Source organism: Rana temporaria, chromosome 1, assembly GCF_905171775.1.
Source record: "Rana temporaria chromosome 1, aRanTem1.1, whole genome shotgun sequence".
Classification (NCBI taxonomy): domain Eukaryota; kingdom Metazoa; phylum Chordata; class Amphibia; order Anura; family Ranidae; genus Rana; species Rana temporaria.
Window position 1 is genome coordinate 253,309,592 of NC_053489.1, and position 23,683 is coordinate 253,333,274.

Below are 23,683 nucleotides of genomic sequence, written 5' to 3' on the forward strand. Positions count from 1 at the left end.
CTGAGGAGAAACAGGAAGTGAGAAATTCAAACAAAGAAAAAAACATTTAGAAGGGAAATGGAAGGAAAAGGTAAGTGAACCAACAATGCACTAGCTTAAAGGAAACAATTTAGAAAATAAAAGACAAACCTTTACAACCCCTTTAAGCCAGTAAAACAAAAATATTTTAAGAGTGGCTTCTAATTGTTAATGGTTGGATCTATTTCGTTCACATTGCCTACCTGTTGCTCTTCTCTTTTTTTTTGTTGCATGTCTTTAATTTCTGACAGCTTTCTGAAGCAATATAATTACTGAATATTATGTACGGCCCTTTGGCAAAGTACTTTCTTTCAGCCTGACGTGTCAGCACTAGAACCAGCGGCAGCCCATCCATTAGGGGCACACAGACGCCGACCCCCCATCCATGCGCTCGGCCTCCTGATCTACATGCAGGGCGCCGGACCATGGATTCCAATGGGGGGAAGGGGGGGGTGTTTGACGCACGTGATTAAAGCCAGAGACTCTAATAGGCTTCAAAAAAGGGTGGGCTCGGGGTGCAGGGCACTCAGTCATGTGACAAAAGCAAATGAATATTCACTACCGCAACACTGATCCTCCTCCTGGCCAATCAGAAAGCGTGTCTTGAGACCCATCACCCGATTGGCTGAAAGGACAGGCGGTACTATTAGATGCCTAGGAGGAGGAGCAGCTGTGATGCAGGAGAGGACATAGAAAGTCCACAACCCATCAGCAAACCTAGATGGGGTAAGTGCCATGCTTGATGACCGACTGACCGGGGGGGTGCATGTGACCTGACCGCCGACCGGGGAGGTTGTTTGCCACTCCACCAAAAAGAAAAAAACACCAGCCGCCACTGACTAGAACCTTACAATTGGCCACCTAGCACCCTGCTTATCATGAAGAAGGTGAAAGTCAAGGTTCCTCTTTACCTATATGTACTAAGCAATTTACAGGACTCTGATGAGTAGAGGAAATTGTGAAAACTAATAGTAGTAGAGGCGGTAGGCTAAGTGAACCTGCTACTTTAATCTGAATTCCCACAGTACACATTTACATTAATGCAGACCTTGGTAGACCTATTTTTTAAGTTTGCAAAAATAAATTAAAGCCACTTTCCTTCAGCCTGAATCCAGATGTTAGGTCTATGGACAGGCGCATGTACACAGACATGGGTCCATTTACATCTTTTTACCACTAATGTCACATTTAGGTCCAAAAAATCAGAAAAGGACAAAAAACTTTTTTAACACTTGTACGACTCCAAAGTCCAAAGATAATGGACAACTGTTGCACAACTGTCGCATATATAACGTGCAGGTGTGACTTTCATGCAACTTTTAAAGGGCTGACATTGCAGTCTATGGCACTGAAGTCACATGAAAGTTGGGCCAAAGTAGTGCAGGAACCTTTTTTTAAATGGCTGCGACTTTCAGTCACACATATTTGAATGGCTGTCATTAAAAAACATGGGGTGAAACTTGTAATGCGATTTTAGTGTTCAAGTCCCACAAGTGTGAATGGAGCCTTAAACAGAGTCGGAGGTAATTGGATGTAAACAGATGCACGTCTATTTACATCCGCCTGCCCATAGACTAACATTGAGCTTCCAATTAGATCCACAGGTAAAATCTGATCAGACCTCCCGTGTAAAATGGACCCTCATATAATAATATCAAGGTGTTTGACTTTTTTTATTTTTAGTAAATGTTATGTTTATTGATTTGTTATGTAACATTTTTAAACATAGAAAACTCTATTACGCCGACGTATCTCTATATACGCCGCGTAAGTGCACAGATGCGCCGTCGTATCTATGTGCCGGACTCTTAATGCAAGATACGCCTGCATTTTGGCTTCATCCGACCAAAGTAAGTTTCCTATGCCGTCGTATCTTGGGCGCATATTTACGCTGGCCGCAAGGGGTGCTTCCATTGAATTACGCGTCTAATATGTAAATGACGGAGATACGCCGATTCACGAACGTACTTGCGCCATCGCAGTAATATACGCCGTTTACGTAAGGCGTACGTCCGGCGTAAAGTTATTCCACCTATAGGAGGCGCATCCCATGCAAAGGTATGGACGACGGAACAGCCGTCGTATTTTACGTCGTTTACGTAGGACTACGTGAATAGGGCTGGGCGTAGGTTACGTCACGTCGTAGGCAGTGATTCGACGTATCTTATGGAGTATTTTAGACGTGATTCTGAACATGCGCACTGGGATGCGTCCACGGAATGGCACATGCGCCGTTCATTCGGCCCATCATTTGCATGGGGTCACGGATCATTTAAATGGATCACGCCTACCGTCCACCTACTTTGAATTAGGCGGGCTTACACCGAATGATTTACGTTACGCTGGCACAACGTAGGGAGCGAGTGCTTTGTGAATACTGTTCTTGCCTCTCTGTGTTACGTCGGCATAGCCAGTGCCGGCCCAAGACATTGTACTGCCTGGTACCAAGAATGAAATGCTGCCCCCCCCCCAAAAAAAATTACGCCCACCAAAATGCCCAAACATCCATTATTTTATATCATGATAACTAAAGTGGACCTATCATGGCTCTATACATGTATATAGGAGTATAAAAATGACCTGTTATGGCTCTATTTATGCAATTAACCCCACAGTGGAGCGGAGAGCGGAACGGGAGGAGCGGTCGGACGGCAATTAGCCCCACAGTGGAGTGGAGAGCGGAGCTGGTGGAATGAGATGGCGTGCGGGCGGCAATTTGCTGCCCCCCTGAAAGTGCTGCCTGGTACAATGGTACCATCGGGTCCCATGGTAGGGCCGGCCCTGGACATAGCGCATATGAGATGCGCTACGCTGGCATAAAGATGTGCCCAGGTATGTAAATCCGAGCCTATGTGACCAAATGTATGTATCAAAAGCATCAACAGGCATATTCACAACAGTTGAAACGTGAAAGTTCAGGAAAAACTCTATTATCAATATTTTCACCCAAGATAACATGTGCAGTTATATAGAGGTTGGATTGAACTTTAGTGCAGCATAACACTTTTGGTTGTAAAATTGGAAATTTCACACAGAGATGTACACATCAGACCAAAAAGACGAACACTTGAGGCTGCACGTGGGACAGATGAGGGACCATTGTAAGCAATGTGTAGGGACTGTCTCTCAGATGTGTTTTCCACCACAAATGAAATGTGGCTTCCTGTAATACTTTAACCTCCACTTTACCGCAGGCACAGACCAAAGAACTCTATTTCTTTATAATCATCCCAATATACCAAGTTATAACTGAATCATTTGGGTTTAAAGGAAACCTTACCCTAGAGAAGCATGGAGGCTGCCATTGCTCACTTCTGTTCTACTTTCTTGGCTGTCATGTTGACCCTTTTAATTCCATGTATTTTGTAGTTCTGAGAACTGTGGTGAGGACTTTTTGCTTTAATCTGACTTTTCTGATTTGCACACTTGTTCCAGGACAATGGCTCAGATTAAATTGTAGGCAGAAGTTCATCATAACAGCCAGGTAACTAACACTTTCAGAAGGAGCGCAGCAATGGTCATCCCCATATTACATTTAGAAAAGGTTTACTTTACAGCAAAATAGTGGAGTTGTGAAAAGAACCCCCTGTGGTCCACACTGAAGCACTAACAGGGTTCTTGATTTGAAAAACTATGCTTTATATTATCAAAATAAGGTGCATTTTGTCTGATTTTGATTCTTGAAAAACATTTTATAAATTGTGAATTTCCCAAGCATTGTATTCCTCCCACACATAACATAGTTTGTTTTCTGCAATAACTCTTCCTCTGTTTCCTCCAGTACCTCACCTTGAGCCAGCTTTACAATTCCTGCGATGATGACTGCAATCAGAGCCAAGACTTTGGCATAAGTGAAAACGTCTTGGACACGGGTGCCCCATTTTACATAGGCACAGTTCACAAAGGTGAGAAGTGCTAGAAGGTACAAGAAAACAATTTACTGTAGAAGAATGCAACAGTACAGATAATCAACTTTCACAAGTCTTACACAATGCAGAATAAGGTATAAAAAGCAATTCATATTTTTAACATAATTAGTATTACATGATCATTCCTGCACTGATATTCTACCATATTATTTGTTAATATCAAATAATAAAAAATACTTGACGTCTATCTAAAGACAATTTTATTTCAGTTCTTGATACAGTAGGGAAAGATTACAGCTCCATGTTTATTCTTTTCAATAATTTTTATTAAATTGTTAAGCACAATATAAAAATGTATTCTTGAACATTATCAGGTAATCGTCAAAACAAGGATGCATTTACCAAAGTGATCAGAGGCCCTGACCGGCTGTACAGAGTAGCTACTACAAGAAGTTTCAGGCCTAGCAATCCGGGTCTACTTGTTATCATGACCATTTCTCTAAAGCCACGTACACACGATCAGTCCATCCGATGAGAACGGTCTGATGGACCGTTGTCATAGGTTAACCGATGAAGCTGACTGATGGTCCGTCGCGCCTACACACCATAGGTTAAAAAAACGATCGTGTCAGAACACGGTGACAAAAAACACAACGACGTGCTGAAAAAAACGAAGTTCAATGCTTCCAAGCATGCGTCGACTTGATTCTGAGCATGCGTGGATTTTTAACCGATGGTTGTGCCTACTAACGATCGGTTTTGACCTATCGGTTAGGAATCCATCGGTTAAATTTAAAGCAAGTTGGCTTTTTTTTAATCGATGGTTAAATAGCCTATGAGGCCCACACACGATCGGTTTTGACCGATGAAAACGGTCCATCAGACCGTTGTCCTCTGTTTAACCTATCACGTGTACAAGGCCTAAGGCTATAAGCCCATAGGTATCAACCACTAGGCACCCAAAAAATCAACAAATAGGGATAATTATTAAGTGACATAACAGCAAGTTGTCGGTCACACATATTTCCAGAACATGGTGAAGTATAACATTAGCATAACATTAGCTTCTAGAATGGATCCTGATACCTCAACCCAAGGGGTCTTGATCGCGAGAAAATATTACAATTGGGGAAGCTGTTCAGTCCCCCCCTCAGCATCCTACCTCAAAATTTATCAATATGGTAAAATAGAACCAAAAACAGGGAAGCAATAAATGAAAAAATAGGGGGAAAGAAAAGAGAAAAGTAGTAGAAGAAGATCAGAGTAGAGTAGGTCCCCTTAGCCCGGGGCCTCCCCTCGCAAGGTGGCCCAGTGTCTAAGGAGCTTGGAGATATGCAATCCAGGGGTTCCACACTCTCTCAAACCTAGCTTGTTTATCTCTGCAACTGCTGGTCAAATTTTCATTGATCATAATCCAGGATATTTTATGTTTCACCAATGTGACATCAATTGCTCGTGCTATGGTTATTTTAGCTGCTAGAAAGATGAAAAATATAAATGTTCAAAGATGTCTGGGGATCTCTTCCGACAGGTCAGCAAACAGCGACAGCTCCATGTTTTTTAATGTGGGGGAATTATTGTCTTATAGACAGGTGTCACTGGGTCAAGTACCTCATTGGAGGACCCCCCCCCCCTTCCCTATTTTTGTTTAGTTACAGCAGTAACATTTTGGGTTTCCCATAATTTTCTGTCTAGTTGGTGATGGTCACTAGGACAACTAAAGAGTTTAAATCTACCCAGCATGATTGTAGACCAAAAAAAATCAGACTGGGGCTCTAAACCCTTATTATGCAAGTCCCACTTATAATGTCCAGTGCCCCCTCCCACCGTCAATTGAATTAGAAAAATGTACCTGTAAAATGAAAACATTAGATTTATACTTATAAAAAATATATACCACACTTGCAGCCAGCTAAGAAAAAAAAATATGATCTGCAGCTGGCTATGCCAAGAGTTTTGGTTTATGAACTATGCAGGCACCATCAAATGGGAGATCAATCAGCTACAGGAACCCCTTTCAACATCTCAAGGAACGTTGGTTAAGAATGTCTGCTTTAACAAAAGTTACCAATGTTAAACATAATACAGATCACAAATATGAAATCTGGAAAGACAGAAGGGTAGATAGATGGTAACAGACTGAAAAAAATCCAACCCAGCTGTTCACTGAACTCCCAAAAAATGAACTTTAAATGAGATGTTCACTTCTCTCAGGCATGCCAATAGTTCTCCAATCTAACTGTAATTGTCTGGACTATACAACAGTTATTCCACATCCATAGATAAAGTATTATGCCTATAAGCCACCACCTAGATTCTCTATTTAGTCTAGAGCAGATGGTTGGCCTGAATGCAGGTTACAAATAACTGGCTTTACCTGCCTCTTTACCCACCTTCTGTCCTTTTTCCTATTTTTTTCTGCTCCATGGGCCACCAAGAGGAGACCTATGGTAGTCATATGACTTCTACAGATTACACCGTGTCAACCAACCCACTAACCCAGTGATGGCGAACCTTGGCACCCAAGATGTTTTGGAACTACATTTCCCATGATGCTCATCCACTCTGCAGTGTAGTTGAGAATCATGGGAAATGTAGTTCCAAAACATCTGGAGTGCCACAGTTCGCCATCACTGCACTAACCTATTAATTCCTTCTCTTTTATTTCCTATTCTCTCGCTCTCTCCCCCTCCTTCCTTTTATCATTTTTTCTTCTCTCCTTTCCCCCATGAATGGAGGACTCATGGACCCCCTCCAATGTTTTGCTTTTTATGATGTAGCAATTTATAGGATGTTCAAATGATTCTGTTCATTGTAAACTGTGGCATCAGCGATACCTTTAATACAATTAAGAGAATTGTTACCTGATATCCCCATCCCTTTCTTTTATTTTGTACCCCCATATGTTTTATGATCATAGGCGTGCGCACAGGGTATGCCAGGTGTACCCAGGCACACCCTAATCACCCTGTGCAGAACAGATTCCCCCTACTGACCTGGATCCCCCTCCTTTCCCCCACAGCACTGCCAGCTTCCCTCCTCTCCCACCGGTTGTTGCTGTGGATGTTTTAGGATGAGTGGGGAAGGGGCCAGTAAGTATGCCATTTACCAGCCCCTTTGCTTTCTGAATGAACATCGTAAGTGATCGGTAGAATGTGTTTGAGCTTTGGGGTGCACACCATAATGCCAAAGGCTGCGCACACCTATGTTTATGATGATAATAATATAAATAAAAATATATCAACCTATAAGCCACCACCTGCTGAACAATAAATCAATTGTCTGCAAGAAAATATCTCTACGAAGGTAAACATTGCTCTGGTTATTATTTTTGCACATAACAGTATGATGTTAATCTAATATAATAACACAAACTCTAATGGCTCGTACACACGATCAGAATTTTCGATGAAAAAAGTCAGACTGGCTTTTCCCATCGGAAATTCCGACCGTGTGTATGCCCATCTGAGTTTTTCCATCGGATATTCAGAGAAATTCCATCGGAGTTTAGATAGAGAACATGTTCTCTTTTCCTCCGATGGAGTTCCGTCGGAATTCCGATGTGAGTTTGGTCGGGCAAAAGTCTGATCGTGTGTACAGGGCATTATAGCTTCTCTTCTCTTGGGCTTCATGCACACTGGCTTAAAAAAGTTGCTTCTACAATAGTGTTATGCCTGTAGAAGCAGCTCAATGTTCTCCTATGTGTCCATGCACATTAGGACCATTACAGGCATATTTTGAGATCAATGTTTAGGCTCCATGCACACTGGGCTTAAAAAAAAGTCTGTTCTTTTTGGAGTAAAAATTTGTCCATATAGAGCATTTTTTGTACAAAATTTAGACGAGTTTAGGAGAGTTTTACGTTTTTTATGCCAGTGAGCTCCAATCAGAAACACGAATGAGAAGGGTTTTTTTTTCTGCCTCTAAACGTTGATCTCAAAATATGCCTCTTAACGTCCAAATGTGCATGGACACATAGGATAACATTGAGTTGCTTCTACAGGCAGAACACAAAACTCCTGTAGAAGCAATGGGGCAGATTCACATAGAATTGCCCTGGCGCAGCGTATCAGAGATACGCTACGCCGCCGTATCTTACCTGGCTCTAAGTCGAATCCAGGAAGATTTTGCGCCGTAAGTTACGGCGGCGTAGTGTATTTCTTGGCGCGTATTTCAAATTGGGCGGGTAGGGGGCGTGATTCATTTAAATGAAGCGCGTCCCCGCGCCGATTGAACTGCGCATGCTCCGTTTTAAAATTGCCCGCCGTGCTTTGCGCGAAATGACGTCGCACCGACGTCATTTTTTGAACTTCGACGTGAGTTATATCCTTTCCTATTCGACGCGGGAACGACGGCCATACTTTAACATGGCAGGTCTATCTATACGCCACGAAAAAGCAGGTTTAACTATACGCCGGGAAAGCCGACTAGCGACGACGTAAGAGAATGCGATGGCCGCGCGTACCTTCGTGGATCGCCGGGAAAAAGCTAATTAGCATACCCGACACGGAAAACGACGCGAACTCCACCCAGCGGGCACCGAAGTATAGCACCTACGATCCGAAGGCGTACGAAGCCGTACGCCTGTCGGATCGAAGCCAGAAGCCGTCGTATCTTGGTTTGAGGATTCAAACTAAAGATACAAACGCGGCAAATTTGAAAGTACGCCGGTGTATCAGTAGATACGCCGGCGTACTTGCTCTGAGAATCTGGCCCAATGTTTTTTAAGCCAGTGTGCATGGAGCCTAAGGCCCCGTACACACAAGAGGATCGATCCGCTGAAATTTGTTTCGCGGATCGGTTTCAGCGGATAGATCCGCTGGTGTGTACGATCCAGCGGATATTTATCCGCGTATATATTTCGGGCCGACCGATTTCCAGCGGATAAAAATTTCCTAACATGCTAAGAAATCTATCCGCTGGAATCGGCTCCAGCGGATCGATTCGGTGGTCTGTACAGACTCACCGGATCGATCCGTCCGAACCCATCCCTCGCATGCGTCGTAATGATTCGACGCATGCGTGGAATTGCTTATATGACAGCGTCGCGCACGTCGCCGCGTCATCATCGCGGCGACGGCACGACACGTCACCGCGGTGTGAAATCCTCAGAGGATTTATCCGCGGAAACGGTCCGGAGGACCGTATCCGCGGATCAATCCTCTCGTGTGTACCCGGCATTAGAGGCAAGAAAAAAAACTTTCTGGTTCGAGTTTCTGATTTGAGCCCACTGGCAGAAAAATGTAAAACTCTTCTAAATTTATCTAGACTTTGTACAAAAAATGCTCTATATAAGCATTTTTCACTCCTTAGGCTTCATACACACGACCGAGAATCTCGTCGTAAAAGAAACGTTGTTTTCCTCGACGAGTTTCTTGACAGGCTTGTCCAGAATCTTGTCAAGCTTTCTTTGCATACACACTGTCAAGACAAAATCTCGTCGTTCTCAAACGCGGTGACGTACAACACGTACGACGGCACTATAAAGGGGAAGTTCCATTGGCTGCTTTTGCTAATCTTGTGTTAACGCATGTTAGTAAAAGTTTGGTGAGAGACGATTCGCGCTTTTCAGTCTGTTACAGCATGATGAATGTGCTATCTCCATTACGAACGCTACTTTTACTGAAGGTGCGCTCCCGTCTCATACTTTATTCTGAGCATGCACGGGTTTCTAAGCATACACATGGACGTGTTTCTCGTCGTAAACCAGAAACGCGATGAGGAAATTGAGACTCCCGACGAGAAAAAAGAGAACATGTTCTCTTTTTTTCTCGTCGAGAGCCACAACAGTTTTCTCGATTAAAAACATACACACAACAGTTTTTCTCTGCCAGCATTTTTCTTGATGGATTTTGCCGAGGAAAACGGTCGTGTGTACGAGGCCTGAGAGAACAGATGTTTTTTTTTAAGCCCAATGTGAGCCTTACTCTTCAGCTTCTAAAATCCAAATTTCTACTGTAATGGGTGTGAATGTGTTTATTGTTAGCCAGCTTTCATGGACATTAGCTGAGTTAAGACCTTGAGTCCTGCTCTGTGTAGAAACTGTACTGCTGCTCCTGCTTAAAATGTCTCTTTGTGGCCTGTGATCTGGCAGTGACAGCACTGTCTGAGGTATGTATTGCACGCAATGGGTCATGGGACTGTGCTGCTGCTGTCAGCAGAAGATCCTTTAGCACTTCCTTGTGCACGACTTTCCACCCACATCCTGTCCGTAACAATCCGTCAAAAGACAATAATAAGGGAAGAACATGAGACAGACAGGAAAACAGAAGTAAGAGAAGAATACTAAATAGAACAGGAATAAGCTGTACAAGTAAAACACTATGAGAGCAATAAAGAAAGAATCCCTATTTCCTTGCATCAAACCACCAAATCCGTGTGCACATGTAGTTTCACTTCTGTATGGCTCACTCACATGATCAAACACATGACCTGCCGGGAGCATGACACACTCTGCCAACCTGACAAATACAATGATCTGGCCAGATTTGGATGCACTCAATGTGCTTTGTAAGCTGTGTGCTCTGGCAATAAGATTAAATGTAGAAAGATCTACTCTGCTCCATAAAGTTAGCAATTAGTTACCGGTACTTCATTCAAACCTGCATAAAAGTTTTAATATACTCTAAACGACGCTTAGCATTTTATAAAATATATACAACTGAAATACAACATGCATTGAAAGTAGATTATAGACAGAAGGTCATTGTTTTAGTATAAAAACGTTCTTAATATTTTGAGTTTAATTAGGTGTCGAATTGCCCTAATGCAATAAATAATATGTAAAATGCCCAAAAAAATATTATATTGTCGTTTTCAGTGAATGCTGGTAGGTTAAATCACCAAATGGAAAGTTTGGCATCAATGTTTTAAAGTGGACACGGGTCTCCAAACTATGGCCCTCTAGTTGTTCAGGAACTCCAATTCCCATCATGCCTATGAAAGTCAGAGTTTTACAATGCCTCATGGTATGTGTAGTTCTGCAACAGCTGGAGGGCCGTAGTTTGGAGATCCCTAGAGGCTTAAAGTAGAGGGATACCCTTTTTTTTTTGCACTTGTACCCACAGGTAAATCTATAATAAGGCTTACCTGTTTATAGTGAATATCTCCTAAACCTGCACGGTTTAGGAGATATTCACACTGGAAAGGAAGACCGGGTAAAGATGGAAGCGTGGAGGGCTTGGTTCTAAGGTAAGTATTTCATAATGTGCGATGCATATTAGCACATTAAAGCGGATGTCCGCTGAAAAAAAAAATATTAAAAGTCAGCAGCTACAAATACTGCAGCTGCTGACTTTTAATATCGGCACACTTACCTGTCCTGGAGTCCAGCGCCGTCCGCAGCAGAGGACGAGTGATCGCTCGTCACTCTGCTGCCCCCCCGCCATCCTTGGTGAGGGAACCAGGAAGTGAAGTGCTCCGGCTTCACTGCCCGATTCCCTACTGCGCATGCGCGAGTTGCGCTGCGCCTGCTGATTGGCTCCCGCTGTGCTCTGGGAGCCGAGTATTCCCAGAGCACAACGGGGATTGGGATGGGAGGTGACTGTGGCAGGAAGTGGGTGCAAATACCTGTCTTTAGACAGGTATCTGCACCCCCCTCCCCCTGACAGGTGTCAAATGTGACACCGGAGGGGGGGAGGGTTTCCGATCAGCGGGAGTTCCACTTTAGGGTGGAGCTCCGCTTTAAGGTCTTTATCTTGCAGGGTTTAAAAAAATAAAAATTGGTGCGGTTTGCTACTGCTTTTAGTTTTTTTTTACTTTAATGTCTTCTCTGCATTAAAGTGATTTCAAAGGTTTCTTTTCATAATTTTCTTTTAAAATAACAAACATGTCCTACTAACCTGCTCTGTGCAAGTGTTTTGCACAGAGCAGCCCCGATCCTCCTTTTCTGGGGTGCGCCGGAGGTGCTCCTGGCTCCTCCTCTTCTTCTGCCCCCCATGGAGAGCCGCTTTCGATGGGGGCACCCGTGAGGCCCACTCCTGAGTACCACTGCTGCGTTCATTGACACAGACAGCAGGACTCGGCCCCGCCCCTGGCTCCAGTGTCACTGGATTTAATTGACAGCAGAGGGAGCCAATGGCTCCTGCTGCTATCAATCTATCGAATGAGGACCCAAGACAGCGGCTGGAGCCACTGGGCTCATGCTTATCGATGGAACGATCTGGTCAAGTTAATAAAAAGGGGGGTCTAGGGGGGCAGCTGAAGCACAGATGGTTTTTCGCCTTAATGCATGGATATGCATTAAGGTGAAAATCTATGAGACTTTACAACCCCTTTAAGGTAAAAAACCTTCTGTGACCAGGTTCCCCCGAACCTTACCTAAGCCCGATCTTGAGCAAGCGCTGTGTCTGAGACCAACAGCTCTATCCACTCTCTCCAACCTTAGAGGACAGAAAGGCAACAGCGGTAGCCATTTGTTCCCTCTGCTGTCAATCAAATCAAATCCTGTGACAAGGGAGCTGGGGCAGGGGCCGTGCCGTGCTGGCTATGTCTATGGATGCAGGCAGTGCGGCTAAGGATTGAGCCCACAGGAGTGTCCCCATAGGAAGCAGCTTGCTTTGGGGGCACTTGCCAAAAAGGAGGAGTCAGGAGCGCTGGCATGGGGACCCCAGAAGAAGAGGTTCGAGGCAGCTCTGTGCAAAACCATTGTACATAGCGGGTTGAGAATTACTTTTTTTTTTTTTTTAAAGAACGTTTAGAACCACTTTAGGTGCTCCCATGTGATCCCAACTTACATAAATCAAGAAACTTTTTCACTCCCTTGTTATCGCTGTTGACTATTGCAACTCCCTCCCCATAGGTCTACCTCTACACAGGATTCCCCCCTTCAGTCCATCATGAATGCTGCTGCTAGACTCATTGGGGCAGATCCACAAAGATCTGCCCCGGCGCAGAGTATCTGAGATACGCTACGCCGCCGTAATTAACTTTTGTTTGCTTCGAATCCAGAAAGAATTTGAGCCGTAAGTTACGATGGAATAGTCTATCTCTCGCGGCATAATAGCGCGCAATTCAAATGCGGCGAGTAGGGGGCGTGTTTCAGTTAAACGAAGCGTGTCCCCATGACGAACGAACTGAGCATGCGCCGTCCCTAAATTTCCCGCCGTGCATTGCACTAAATGACATCGCAAGGACGTCATTGTTTTGACGTGGACGTAAATTACGTCCAACCCGATTCACGGACGACTTACGCAAATACATATTTTTTTTTTAATTATACGCGGGAACGACGGCCATACTTAACATTGCGTACGCCACCAAATAGTAGCTTTAACTATACGCCGAAAAAAGCAGACTAGAGACGACGTAAAAGAATGCGACGACCGATCGTACGTTCGTGGATCGTCGGATATAGCTAATTTGCAAACTCGACGCGGATTACGACGGGAATGCCACCCAGCGGACGCCAAAGTATTGCATCTAAGATCCGAAGGCGTACGAAGACGTAAGCCTGTCGGATCTAACCCAGATGCCGTCGTATCTTGTTTTGAGGATTCAAAACAAAGATACGACGCGGGAAATTTGAAAGTACGCCGGCGTATCAGTAGATACGCCGGCGTACTTCCTTTGTGGATCTGCCCCATTGACTTTACGAACCTCTCAGTGTCAGCTACTCCTCTCTGCCAATTCCTCCATTGGCTTTCGATTGTCTAATGAATAAAATTCTAAATTATACTCACTCTAGCTCTCATCTCCTCCTTCCATGCTCATTTCCAGGACTCTTCCACAGCCTGTCCTAACCTCTGGAACTCCCTACCCCATTCTGTCTGGCTATCTCCTACTCTGTCTACTTTTAGACGATCCCTAAAAATCTCCTCAGAGAAGCCTAACCTACCTTCAGCTAACAGTCCGAGCCGTCGTATCTATGCGCCTGATTCTTAGAATCAGTTACGCATAGATTTGTATAAGATCCGACCGGCCTAAGTCTCTTACGCTGTCGTATCTTAACTGCATATTTACGCTGGGCGCTAGGGGCGTGTATGCTGATTTACGCCTAGAAATATGTAAATCAGCTAGATACGCAAATTCACGAACGTACGCCTGGCCAACGCAGTACAGATACGCCATTTACGTTAGGCTTTTCCCGGCGTAAAGTTACCCCTGCTATATGAGGCGTAGATGAGGCGTACCAATGTTAAGTATGGACGTCGTTCCCATGTCGAATTTTGAAAATTTGACATCGTTTGCGTAAGTCATTCGCGAATAGGACTGGGCGTCATTTACGTTCACGTCGAAAGCATTGGCTTCTTGCGGGTTAATTTAGAGCATGCGCACTGGGATACTTTCACAGACGGTGCATGCGCCGTTCGTAAAAAGCATCATTTACGTGGGGTCACATTAAATTTACATAACACACGCCCACATCTACCAAATTTGAATTAGGCATGCTTACGCCGGCCTATTTACGCTACGCCGCAGCAACTTTGGTTTGAGAATACGGCACTTGTCTGTCAAAGTTGCGGAGGCGTAACGTAAATAGGATACGTTACGCCCGCACAAAGATACGCGATTCTACGTGAATCCGGGCCTGAATCTTTTATTTCTCTTATCGGCTCTTCCCTTACAGTTATTACCTTTTGTTCAACTTGCACCTTATTTTTAGATTGTAAGCTCTCAGGAGCAGGGCCCTCTTTACTCTTGTATTGAATTCTATTGTAACTGTACTGTCTTCCTTTATGATGAAATGTGCTGTGCAAACTATTGCCACTATTTAAATACTGTATAATAATAATCAAACATCACTATCAGTTGTGTTGACAAATAAACCCGTTAGTATAAAAATTTTGAAACTTTTTTGAGACATTTGTTTTTACAAGTGCAGGCTTTAGGACGTCATGCGGTTTCTGGCAGTGCAGATCTACTGCAGCCTTTCTCAGCCTTGAAAAAACTTTTCAGACTCAGAGAACCCCTGTTAAAAAAAAAAATAGATCTACAGCTCATGGTACATTAGCATGATAGGCATTGGGGAAAATGCCTCTAATGCCGCATACACACCATCACTTTATGTGATGAAAAAAAACGACATTTTCTGTGAAGTAAAAAACTACGTTTTTGAAACTTAAATTTTCAAAGACGAAGTTGCCTACACACCATCGTTTTTTTACAATGTTCTAGCAAAGCGAGGTTACGTTCACCACTTTTTTCCATTGAAGCTCGCTTCATAACTAGCTTCTGGGCATGCGCGGGTGTAAAAACGTCGTTTTAAACGACGTTTTTTGCTACACACGGTCAATTTCTGTGAAGTAAAAAACGACGTTTTGAAAAACGACACATAAAATTGAAGCATGCTTCAATTTTTTTTGGTCGTTTTTTACAAGACATAAAACGACGTTTTCCCCCACACACGGTCATTTAAAGTGCCTTTTTTAAAAACGTCGTTTTTTTTCATCACATAAAGTGATGGTGTGTACGCGGCATTATGTTTGTAGTCATTGGAAAGAATCTCCCCCTTACAATGCCGCATACACACCATCACTTTATGTGATGAAAAAAAACGACACTTTCTGTGAAGTAAAAAATTACGTTTTTGAAACTTCAATTTTCAAAGACGAAGTTGCATACACACCATCGTTTTTCTCACAATGTTCTTGCAAAGTGAGGTTACGTTCCACCACGTTTTTCCATTGAAGCTTGCTTCATAAGTAGCTTCTGGGCATGCGTGGATGAAAAAACGTCTTAGAAAACGACGTTTTTTGCTACACACGGTCAATTTCTGTGAAGTAAAAAGTGCACTTTTGAAAAACGACACATAAAATTGAAGCATGCTTCAATTTTTTTGGGTCGTTTTTTACAAGACATAAAACGACGTTTTCCCCCACACACAGTCAATTAAAGTGACGTTTTTAAAAACGTAATTTTTTTTCATCACATAAAGTGATGGTGTGTACGTGGCATCAAGCTCAGTAGTGTCAGTGGTTACTTAACTGAGAGACAGAAATGATTCTCTGCTCAAGGGACCCCTAGCAACCTCTCGAGGGACCCTGGTTGACAAAGGCCAATCTAGTGGCTTAGTTATCTAGAAAAAATTGTGAAAAATCTGACATCTTTTAGCTACTGAAAAGCTTTACTCTGTTGGCCGTGAATCACATTTTTGTTCAATTTTGGAAGAGAAATAGAAATAATTCTTCTAACACTAAAACATGGAATGCTGTAAGGTAGTTGATGCAAAAAAAAAAAAAAAACTTTACTACAAAATAAAGAAACCCCATTGTGATAAACTGAATACACATCTGTGTACCAGAAAACATGTTCTTATTTAAAGGCCTCAACCCAAAACTGATTTTTTTTTAATGAAGATCATGGGGACAGACTGTCTGTAATAAGCTTTTTACATTACTATTATTACTAATATTTATTCTTAAATATTTATTCTTGATTTTTACATTACTAGCCTTAGTGCCACATCTCCAGTGATCAATACTTAGACCCCTTTCACACTGGCGTTTTTCAGGCGCTTTAGCGCTAAAGATAGCGCCTGTAAAGCGCCCAAAAAAATCCTCGGCTGCAATCCCAGTGTGAAAGCACGAGTACTTTCACATTGGGGTGCTGCGCTGGTAGGGCATCAAAAAACGTCCTCCCAGAAGCTTCTTTGCAGTGCTCTAGCAGCGGCGATTTGCGGGCACTTTTAAACCTTTTTTGGCCACTAGCGGGGGTTAAAAGCGCCCCGTTTGTGGCCAAAAAGCGCTGCAAAAACAACGCTAAAGCGCTGCTAAAAATAGCGGTGCATTACCACCGGCGTGCCCGGGCACTGCCAATGTGAAGCACTCTTAAAGCGGATCTTCACTGCATCTGTGCACCACAAACTGAAGTCGAATTAAGGCCGAATTTGCCTGAATTCGGCCCTGAAACGGGGCCAAAAGATGCACAGGACTCCTGTGAACTCTGTTTCTGCGCCGCAACGGAAATATGTGAACCAGCTCCATAGAGAGCCACTCAAAATCTCCTGCCATGCAAATTGGATGCTGGGAAACCTGCATCCAATTCGCACTAGTGTGAACTCAGCCTTAAACAAGTAAATATACTATATTTGCTGGCGTATTAGACTACCTTTTACACTTAAAAAAACTGGCCAAAAAGCAGGGGTCGTCTTATACGCCGGGTCAGCTTTGGCTACATACAGTATATACCGCTTAGCCAATCCCGGTGAGCGATGTATTCAAATGAATACACAGCTTGCTCAGATTGGAGTAACAACCTCTGCCAATCCGAGCAGGCTACATATAGTAGCCTGCACGGATTGGCTTTGAGAGTCAGAGAGCCGTGAGCTGATGATGTTACAGCCTCTGCCAATCCAAGCAGGCTTTGTATTCATTAATAGAACACATCGCTCGCCATGATTGGCTCCAGCTCCAGCAAGAAGGAAGAAGAATATGACTCCAGAAGGAAGAAATTCGAAGCGTCGGAAGCCTCGGAAGGGGGTCGTCTTATATGGTGAGTACAGGCAAAAAATCTTAAAAAAATGTAAAATTGGGGGGTCGTCTTATACACCGCCAAATACGGTAACAAACTTTCCTATTTATTTACTAATACTAGCAGCATGAGGATTAAAAATAGTCAATGTTGATTGGGAGAATGACGTTCTCTAATAATTTACTAGCAAATCAAATGACATCAATTATTTTTTAAATATTATAAATGATTTACCCAACTTCACTCATGTTCCACTTGGATCCCATTGGATACATATATAAATCTTGGGTGAAAGTTGTGTGAGAACATTTATAAATAGACAACGCAAGACTGATTTATACAGCAAGGGAGGGAGAAGGGATTACCAGATGACCTTTTTCGTTACAAAATAAGCAACTCTAAAAAGTAACATTTTTGGTTCAACCAATCAAAATGTTCATGTTTTGTTTTCTTATCTACCAGGCTTACCAATGCACACCGCTGCGAGGAGCCTATTAGCAGAGTACGGCGATTGACAGGATGGGAAGATGGGCTGCACCATGTAGTTGGAAAAGGTGATGGCAATGACAGCTTGACTAGTAGGCTCAATAATGAGGAGGGATGTCCACAGTCTGATGAAGGCTATGAAGCCACCAAAGGCCTCCAGAATATAGGCATAGCTTGCTCCTGATTTGGTAATGGTTGTACCTAGTTCAGCATAACATAAAGCACCGAATATTGAAAAAACTCCTCCAACCGCCCAGATGACTAATGAAAGACCATAAGAAGCACTATATATAAGGACACCCTTGGGTGACACAAAGATCCCAGAGCCGATCATGTTGCCCACAATCAGACAAACCCCATTCAGCAGGGAAATTTCCTTCTTGAGTTTCATGGATTCCGGAGAGTTAGTTTCCATTGGAGATTCATTTTTGCCATTGGGAGCTGGCTCCTCTGTGGAGGCAGGTATGTATTTACCGGAGATACCCATGGTGGAATGAAAGAGTCAGCAGCACAGCAGCATGTCCAGCTAGGAGAAAGCGAGAGGTCACAGGGTGAGTGAGGCAGCCATGCACAATAAATTCGAACAAGAGAGGAATTTTACCTCTTCGGTGCTGGCTAAACAATATTAACTCTAAATGTACAATGTATGGTACAGAAGTAGCCAAGTATACTGAACTGTAATCACAGCCAATCCACTGCAAAATGAAACATATCTATTTAATAGGCCACTTAAGATAAAACATACATGCTGGATTATGTAAAAGAATTTTAGAAATCTGAGGGTAAATTACATGCTGGTTTATGTAAAAGAATTTTGGAATTGTATTAGCATTCATTGATAGATAGAGATGTTACATTTTCCAGTTTATGGGAGCTTACAGACATTCAAAAACATATTAGTGGCCCTTTCACATGAAGTAACTTTTTACTTTAAAGTGATACTAAACACACACTGTTCAATTTACATTAATTCTTCTATTACTGTATGTGTATGATGGCACTGTAATTATTTTAATAAAAAAACATCTAAGTACCTTTTTTTCCTAATCAATATACAGCTGTCACATGACCCAGCTCTCTCCTATCCTGTCTGTAAAACATAAGCAGGAGGAGCTTCTAGTCCTCTGCTGCTGGTCACATGTTCAAAATAAAAAATAAATTGAAAAACAGCCTTTACAGAGTAAAAAAAAATATTATTATCAATAAACTGTCGTTCAAATATATATTTGAAATCACATTTTTATTATTTTTTGTCACTAACATGGTGTGGGCGGATTTCTTTCAGTTACAGGCTGTGTCACTAATGACTTCAATGGCATGCAATACCGCATGTGACCAGGGGTGGGGGGAGAGCCTTGGAAACAGCCGGAAATGCCAAAGGACAGCTCAGCTGACCTCGGCAAACCTCGGAAAGGTTCCGGAACTGAGTATTTCCGAGTCATTATAAGTGCTTGTATTGCGAAACGCTCGGTAACCACGTTACTTGCGATCCGAGGTTCCACTGCATTTACTATTTTTCTCATGAAAACCACATTTACAGTTGGAATCTTGTTTGCTTGAGAACATTTTTCCATTCTGCTCCTTTAAATTTCCCTATCACTATGGTTGAAAACAGAAGTTGATTTGACTCCAATAACCATTGGAAAATTGAATCAATGATGCGAAAACTGGCACTAAACAATATACGTATACTCCAAAAATAATCCATACATAACCACTACTTAATGACCCTGGCCCGGATTCAGAAACGAGATACGACGGCGTATCTCCGGATACGCTGTCGTATCTCTGAGTGTGCGTGGTCGTAACTATGCGCCTGATTCAGAGAATCAGTTACGCATGGATTTCTCTAAGATCCAACCGGCGTAAGTGTCTTACACCGTCGTATCTTAGGCTGCATATTTACGCTGGCCGCTAGATGGCGCTTCCGTATATTTACGCGAGGAATATGCAAATGAGCTAGATACACGGATTCAGGAACGTACGTCATTTTTTTACGTCGTTTACGTTAGGCTTTTTCCGGCGTAAAGTTACCCCTGCTATATGAGGCGTAGCTAATGTTAGGTATGGAGGTCGTCAAGTTTTTAAAATTTTACGTCGTTTGCGTAAGTCGTTGACAATTTGCGGCGTAATTTCGAGCATGCGCACTGGGATTTTTTCACGAACACATGCATGCGCTGTTCGTAAAAAACGTCAAATACGCGGGGTCACAGTTAATATACATAAAACACGCCCACACAGGGCCGGACTGGCCAACCGGGAGACCGGGAAAATTCCCGGTAGGCCGCCTGCTGTCAATCAAAAATGTGTCAGCTTAGCTGCCTGTGGGCCACGGCGGCGGCCGCCATTGCGGCCGCGGCCGCACTTTTCAATTATATGCCTGCCCTGTGCCCTCTCCAGTGTCACTGTCATGTTAATGCCTCACACATGTATGTTATAAAAAGCAGCGGCGGGCCGGCCGCCGGCGGGTTGCGGCCGCCATGCGCGCCGCTGCGCTTTCCTTCCCGTGCTGACTGGAGCGATCATGTCACGTGTCACGAGGGAGGGGAGGAGCCGAGCAGGAAAACCCAAACGTCAGATCTTGCTCCATCGTCCCGTGCGGCGCCAGCACCGCCCAGTGCAGAGTCACATGTGAAGGCAGAGGAGAAGAAGTGAACGCCCGGCCACCTTTGGAGGTAAAGAACACATAGATTTCAAATCCTGTATACTGACTGTCTCGACTCTCTCTCACCATATAACGGTGCACCCCCCCCCCCTCCTCTCTCTGTCACCTACCTTTGCTGCCCCTGGAAATTGTAAACTGTCTGTATAATAATCTCAGAGAGAGGAGGGGGGGGGGGGGGTGCACCGTGCAATGGTGGTGTGAGAGGGAGAGATTATACAGTTTACAATTTGCAGAAAAGGTAGGTGCAGAGAGGGGGGGGTTGCATGGTGCACCCCCCTTTCTCTGTCACCTTTGCTGCCCCTGCAAATTGTAATCTGGACTGTATAATCTCTCTCTCTCCCCCCACCATTGCAGCCCCCCTCTCTTTCTCTCTCCCCCCACCATTGCAGCCCCCCTCTCTCCCCCGACCATTGCAGCCCCCCCTCTCTCTCTCTCTCCCCACCATTGCAGCACCCCCTCCCTCTCTCCCCCGACCATTGCAGCCCCCCCCTCTCTCACCACCATTGCAGCCCCCCCCCTCTCTCTCTCTCCCCACCATTGCAGCACCCCCTCCCTACCCACCATTGCAGCACCCCCCCCCCTCTCCCACCATTGGCCCCCTCTCACCATTGCAGCCCCCCTCACTCCCTCCCACCATTGCAGCCCCCCTCTGTCCCTCCCACCATTGCAGCCCCCTCTCTCTCCCACCATTGCAGGCCCCCTCCCACCATTGCAGCCCCCCTCTCTCCCTCCCACCATTGCAGCCCCCCTCTCTCTCTCCCACCATTGCAGCCCCCCTCTCTCCCTCCCACCATTGCAGCCCCCTCTCACTCTCCCACCATTGCAGCCCTCTCTCTCTCCCCCACCATTGCAGCCCCCCTCTCTCTCTCTCCCCCCACCATTGCAGCCCCCTCTCTCTCTCTCCCCCCACCATTGCAGCCCCCCTCTCTCTCTCTCCCCCCACCATTGCAGCCCCCTCTCTCTCCCCCCACCATTGCAGCCCCCCTCTCTCTCTCCCCCCCACCATTGCAGCCCCCCTCTCTCCCCCACCATTGCAGCCCCCCTCTCTCTCCCCCCACCATTGCAGCCCCCCCTCTCTCTCCCCCCACCATTGCAGCCCCCCTCTCTCTCTCCCCTCACCATTGCAGCCCCCCTCTCTCCCCCCCACCATTGCAGCCCCCTCTCTCTCTCTCCCCCCACCATTGCAGCCCTCTCTCTCTCCCCCCCACCATTGCAGCCCCCTCTCTCTCTCCCCCCACCATTGCAGCCCTCTCTCTCTCCCACCATTGCAAGCCCCCTCTCATCATTGCAGCCTCTCTCCCTCCCACCATTGCAAGCCCCCTCCCACCATTGCAGCCCCCCCTCTCTCTCTCCCCCCCCACCATTGCAGCCCCCCTCTCTCTCCCCCACCATTGCAGCCCCCCTGTCTCTCTCCCCTCACCATTGCAACCCCCCTCTATCTCCCCCCACCATTGCAGCCCCCTCTCTCTCTCCCCCCACCATTGCAGCCCCCTCTCTCTCTCGCGCCCACCAATGCAGCCCCCCTCTCTCCCACCATTAAAGCCCCCTCTCTCTCACACACTATAGCAGCACTTCTCTCTCTCTCACCATTGCAGCCCCCCCTCTCTCTCTCTCTATTGCAGCTCCTCTCTCTCACTATTGCAGCCCCCTCTCTCTCTACTGCAGCTCCTGTCTCTCACTATTGCAGCCCCCTCTCTCTCTACTGCAGCTCCTGTCTCTCACTATTGCAGCCCCCTCTCTCTCTACTGCAGCTCCTGTCTCTCACTATTGCAGTCTCTCTCTCTCTCTCTCTCTCTCTCTCTCTCTCTCTCACTATTGCAGCCCCTTTCTCTGCCTCACCACTGCAGCTCCTCTCTCACCACTGCAGCCCCTCTATCTCTCATCATTGCAGCCCCTTTCTCTCTCACACCATTGCAGCCCCTTTCTCTCTCTCTCTCTCTCTCTCTCTCTCTCTCGCAGCTCCTATCTCCCACCATTGCAGCCTCTTTGTCTCTCTCTCTCTATTGCAGCTCCTCTCTCCCTCCAACCATTGCAGCCCCTCTCTCTTTCTATTGCAGATCCTCTCTCACTATTGCAGCCCCTCTCTCTCTCACTATTGCAGCCCCTTTCTATCTGTCTCACCACTGCAGCCCCACTCTCTCACCACTGCAGTCCCAATATATCTCATCATTGCAGCCCCTTTCTCTCTCGCTCACCATTGCAGCCTCTCTCTCTTTTGCAGTCCCTCTCTCCCTATTGCAGCCCCTCTCTCTCTCTAGTGCAGCCCCTCTCTCTCTCTCTAGTGCAGCCCCTCTCTCTCTCTCTAGTGCAGCCCCTCTCTCTCTATTGCAGCCCCTCTCTCTCTATTGCAGCCTCTCTCTCTCTATTGCAGCCCCTCTCTCTCTCTCTCTCTCTCTATTGCAGCCCCTCTCTCTCTATTGCAGCCCCTCTCTCTCTCTATTGCAGCCCCTCTCTCTCTCTATTGCAGCCCCCTCTCTCTCTCTCTATTGAAGCCCCCTCTCTCTCTCTCTATTGAAGCCCCCCTCTCTCTCTCTATTGCAGCCCCTCTCTCTCTATTGCAGCCCCTCTCTCTCTATTGCAGCCTCTCTCTCTCTATTGCAGCCCCCTCTCTCTCTATTGCAGCCCCCCTCTCTCTCTATTGCAGCCCCTCTCTCTCTCTCTCTATTGCAGCCCCTCTCTCTCCCTCTCTCTCTCTATTGCAGCCCCTCCCCCTCTCTCTCTATTGCAGCCCCTCCCCCTCTCTCTCTATTGCAGCCCCTCCCCCTCTCTCTATTGCAGCCCCTCTCTCTCTATTGCAGCCCCTCTCTCTCTCTATTGCAGCCCCTCTCTCTCTCTATTGCAGCCCCTCTCTCTCTCTATTGCAGCCCCTCTCTCTCTATTGCAGCCCCTCTCTCTCTCTATTGCAGCCCCTCTCTCTCTATTGCAGCCCCTCTCTCTCTCTCTCACTATTGCAGCCCCTTTCTCTCTGTCTCACCACTGCAGCCCCTTTCTCTCTGTCTCACCACTGCAGCCCCTTTCTCTCTGTCTCACCACTGCAGCCCCTTTCTCTCTGTCTCACCACTGCAGCCCCTTTCTCTCTCACCATTGCAGCCCCTTTCTCTCTCTCTCTCGCCATTGTAGCCCCTCTCTCATGGAGTTAACTTATGTATTATAATAAAATAATATACTGTAAATAATAATAAAATGTGAATGTATTTATTATAATAATAAATAAAAACATTTTTCAGGCAAAAAA

At 45.3% G+C, this 23,683-nt stretch overlaps 1 protein-coding gene across 2 annotated transcripts in view; it reads right to left on the reverse strand.

The window, feature by feature from the left end:
- The window catches only part of SLC7A7 (solute carrier family 7 member 7), a 55,971-nt gene that overhangs the window by 17,985 nt on the left and 14,303 nt on the right, over positions 1-23,683 (reverse strand). For both annotated transcript variants that reach the window (XM_040354053.1, XM_040354062.1), the window contains 2 exons: positions 17,766-18,309; positions 3,808-3,933 (listed from right to left, as the gene is read on the reverse strand). In XM_040354053.1, the coding sequence (XP_040209987.1) occupies positions 3,808-3,933; positions 17,766-18,270 (631 nt within the window). In that variant the 5' untranslated portion in view covers positions 18,271-18,309. The remainder of the gene's footprint in view (positions 1-3,807; positions 3,934-17,765; positions 18,310-23,683) is intronic.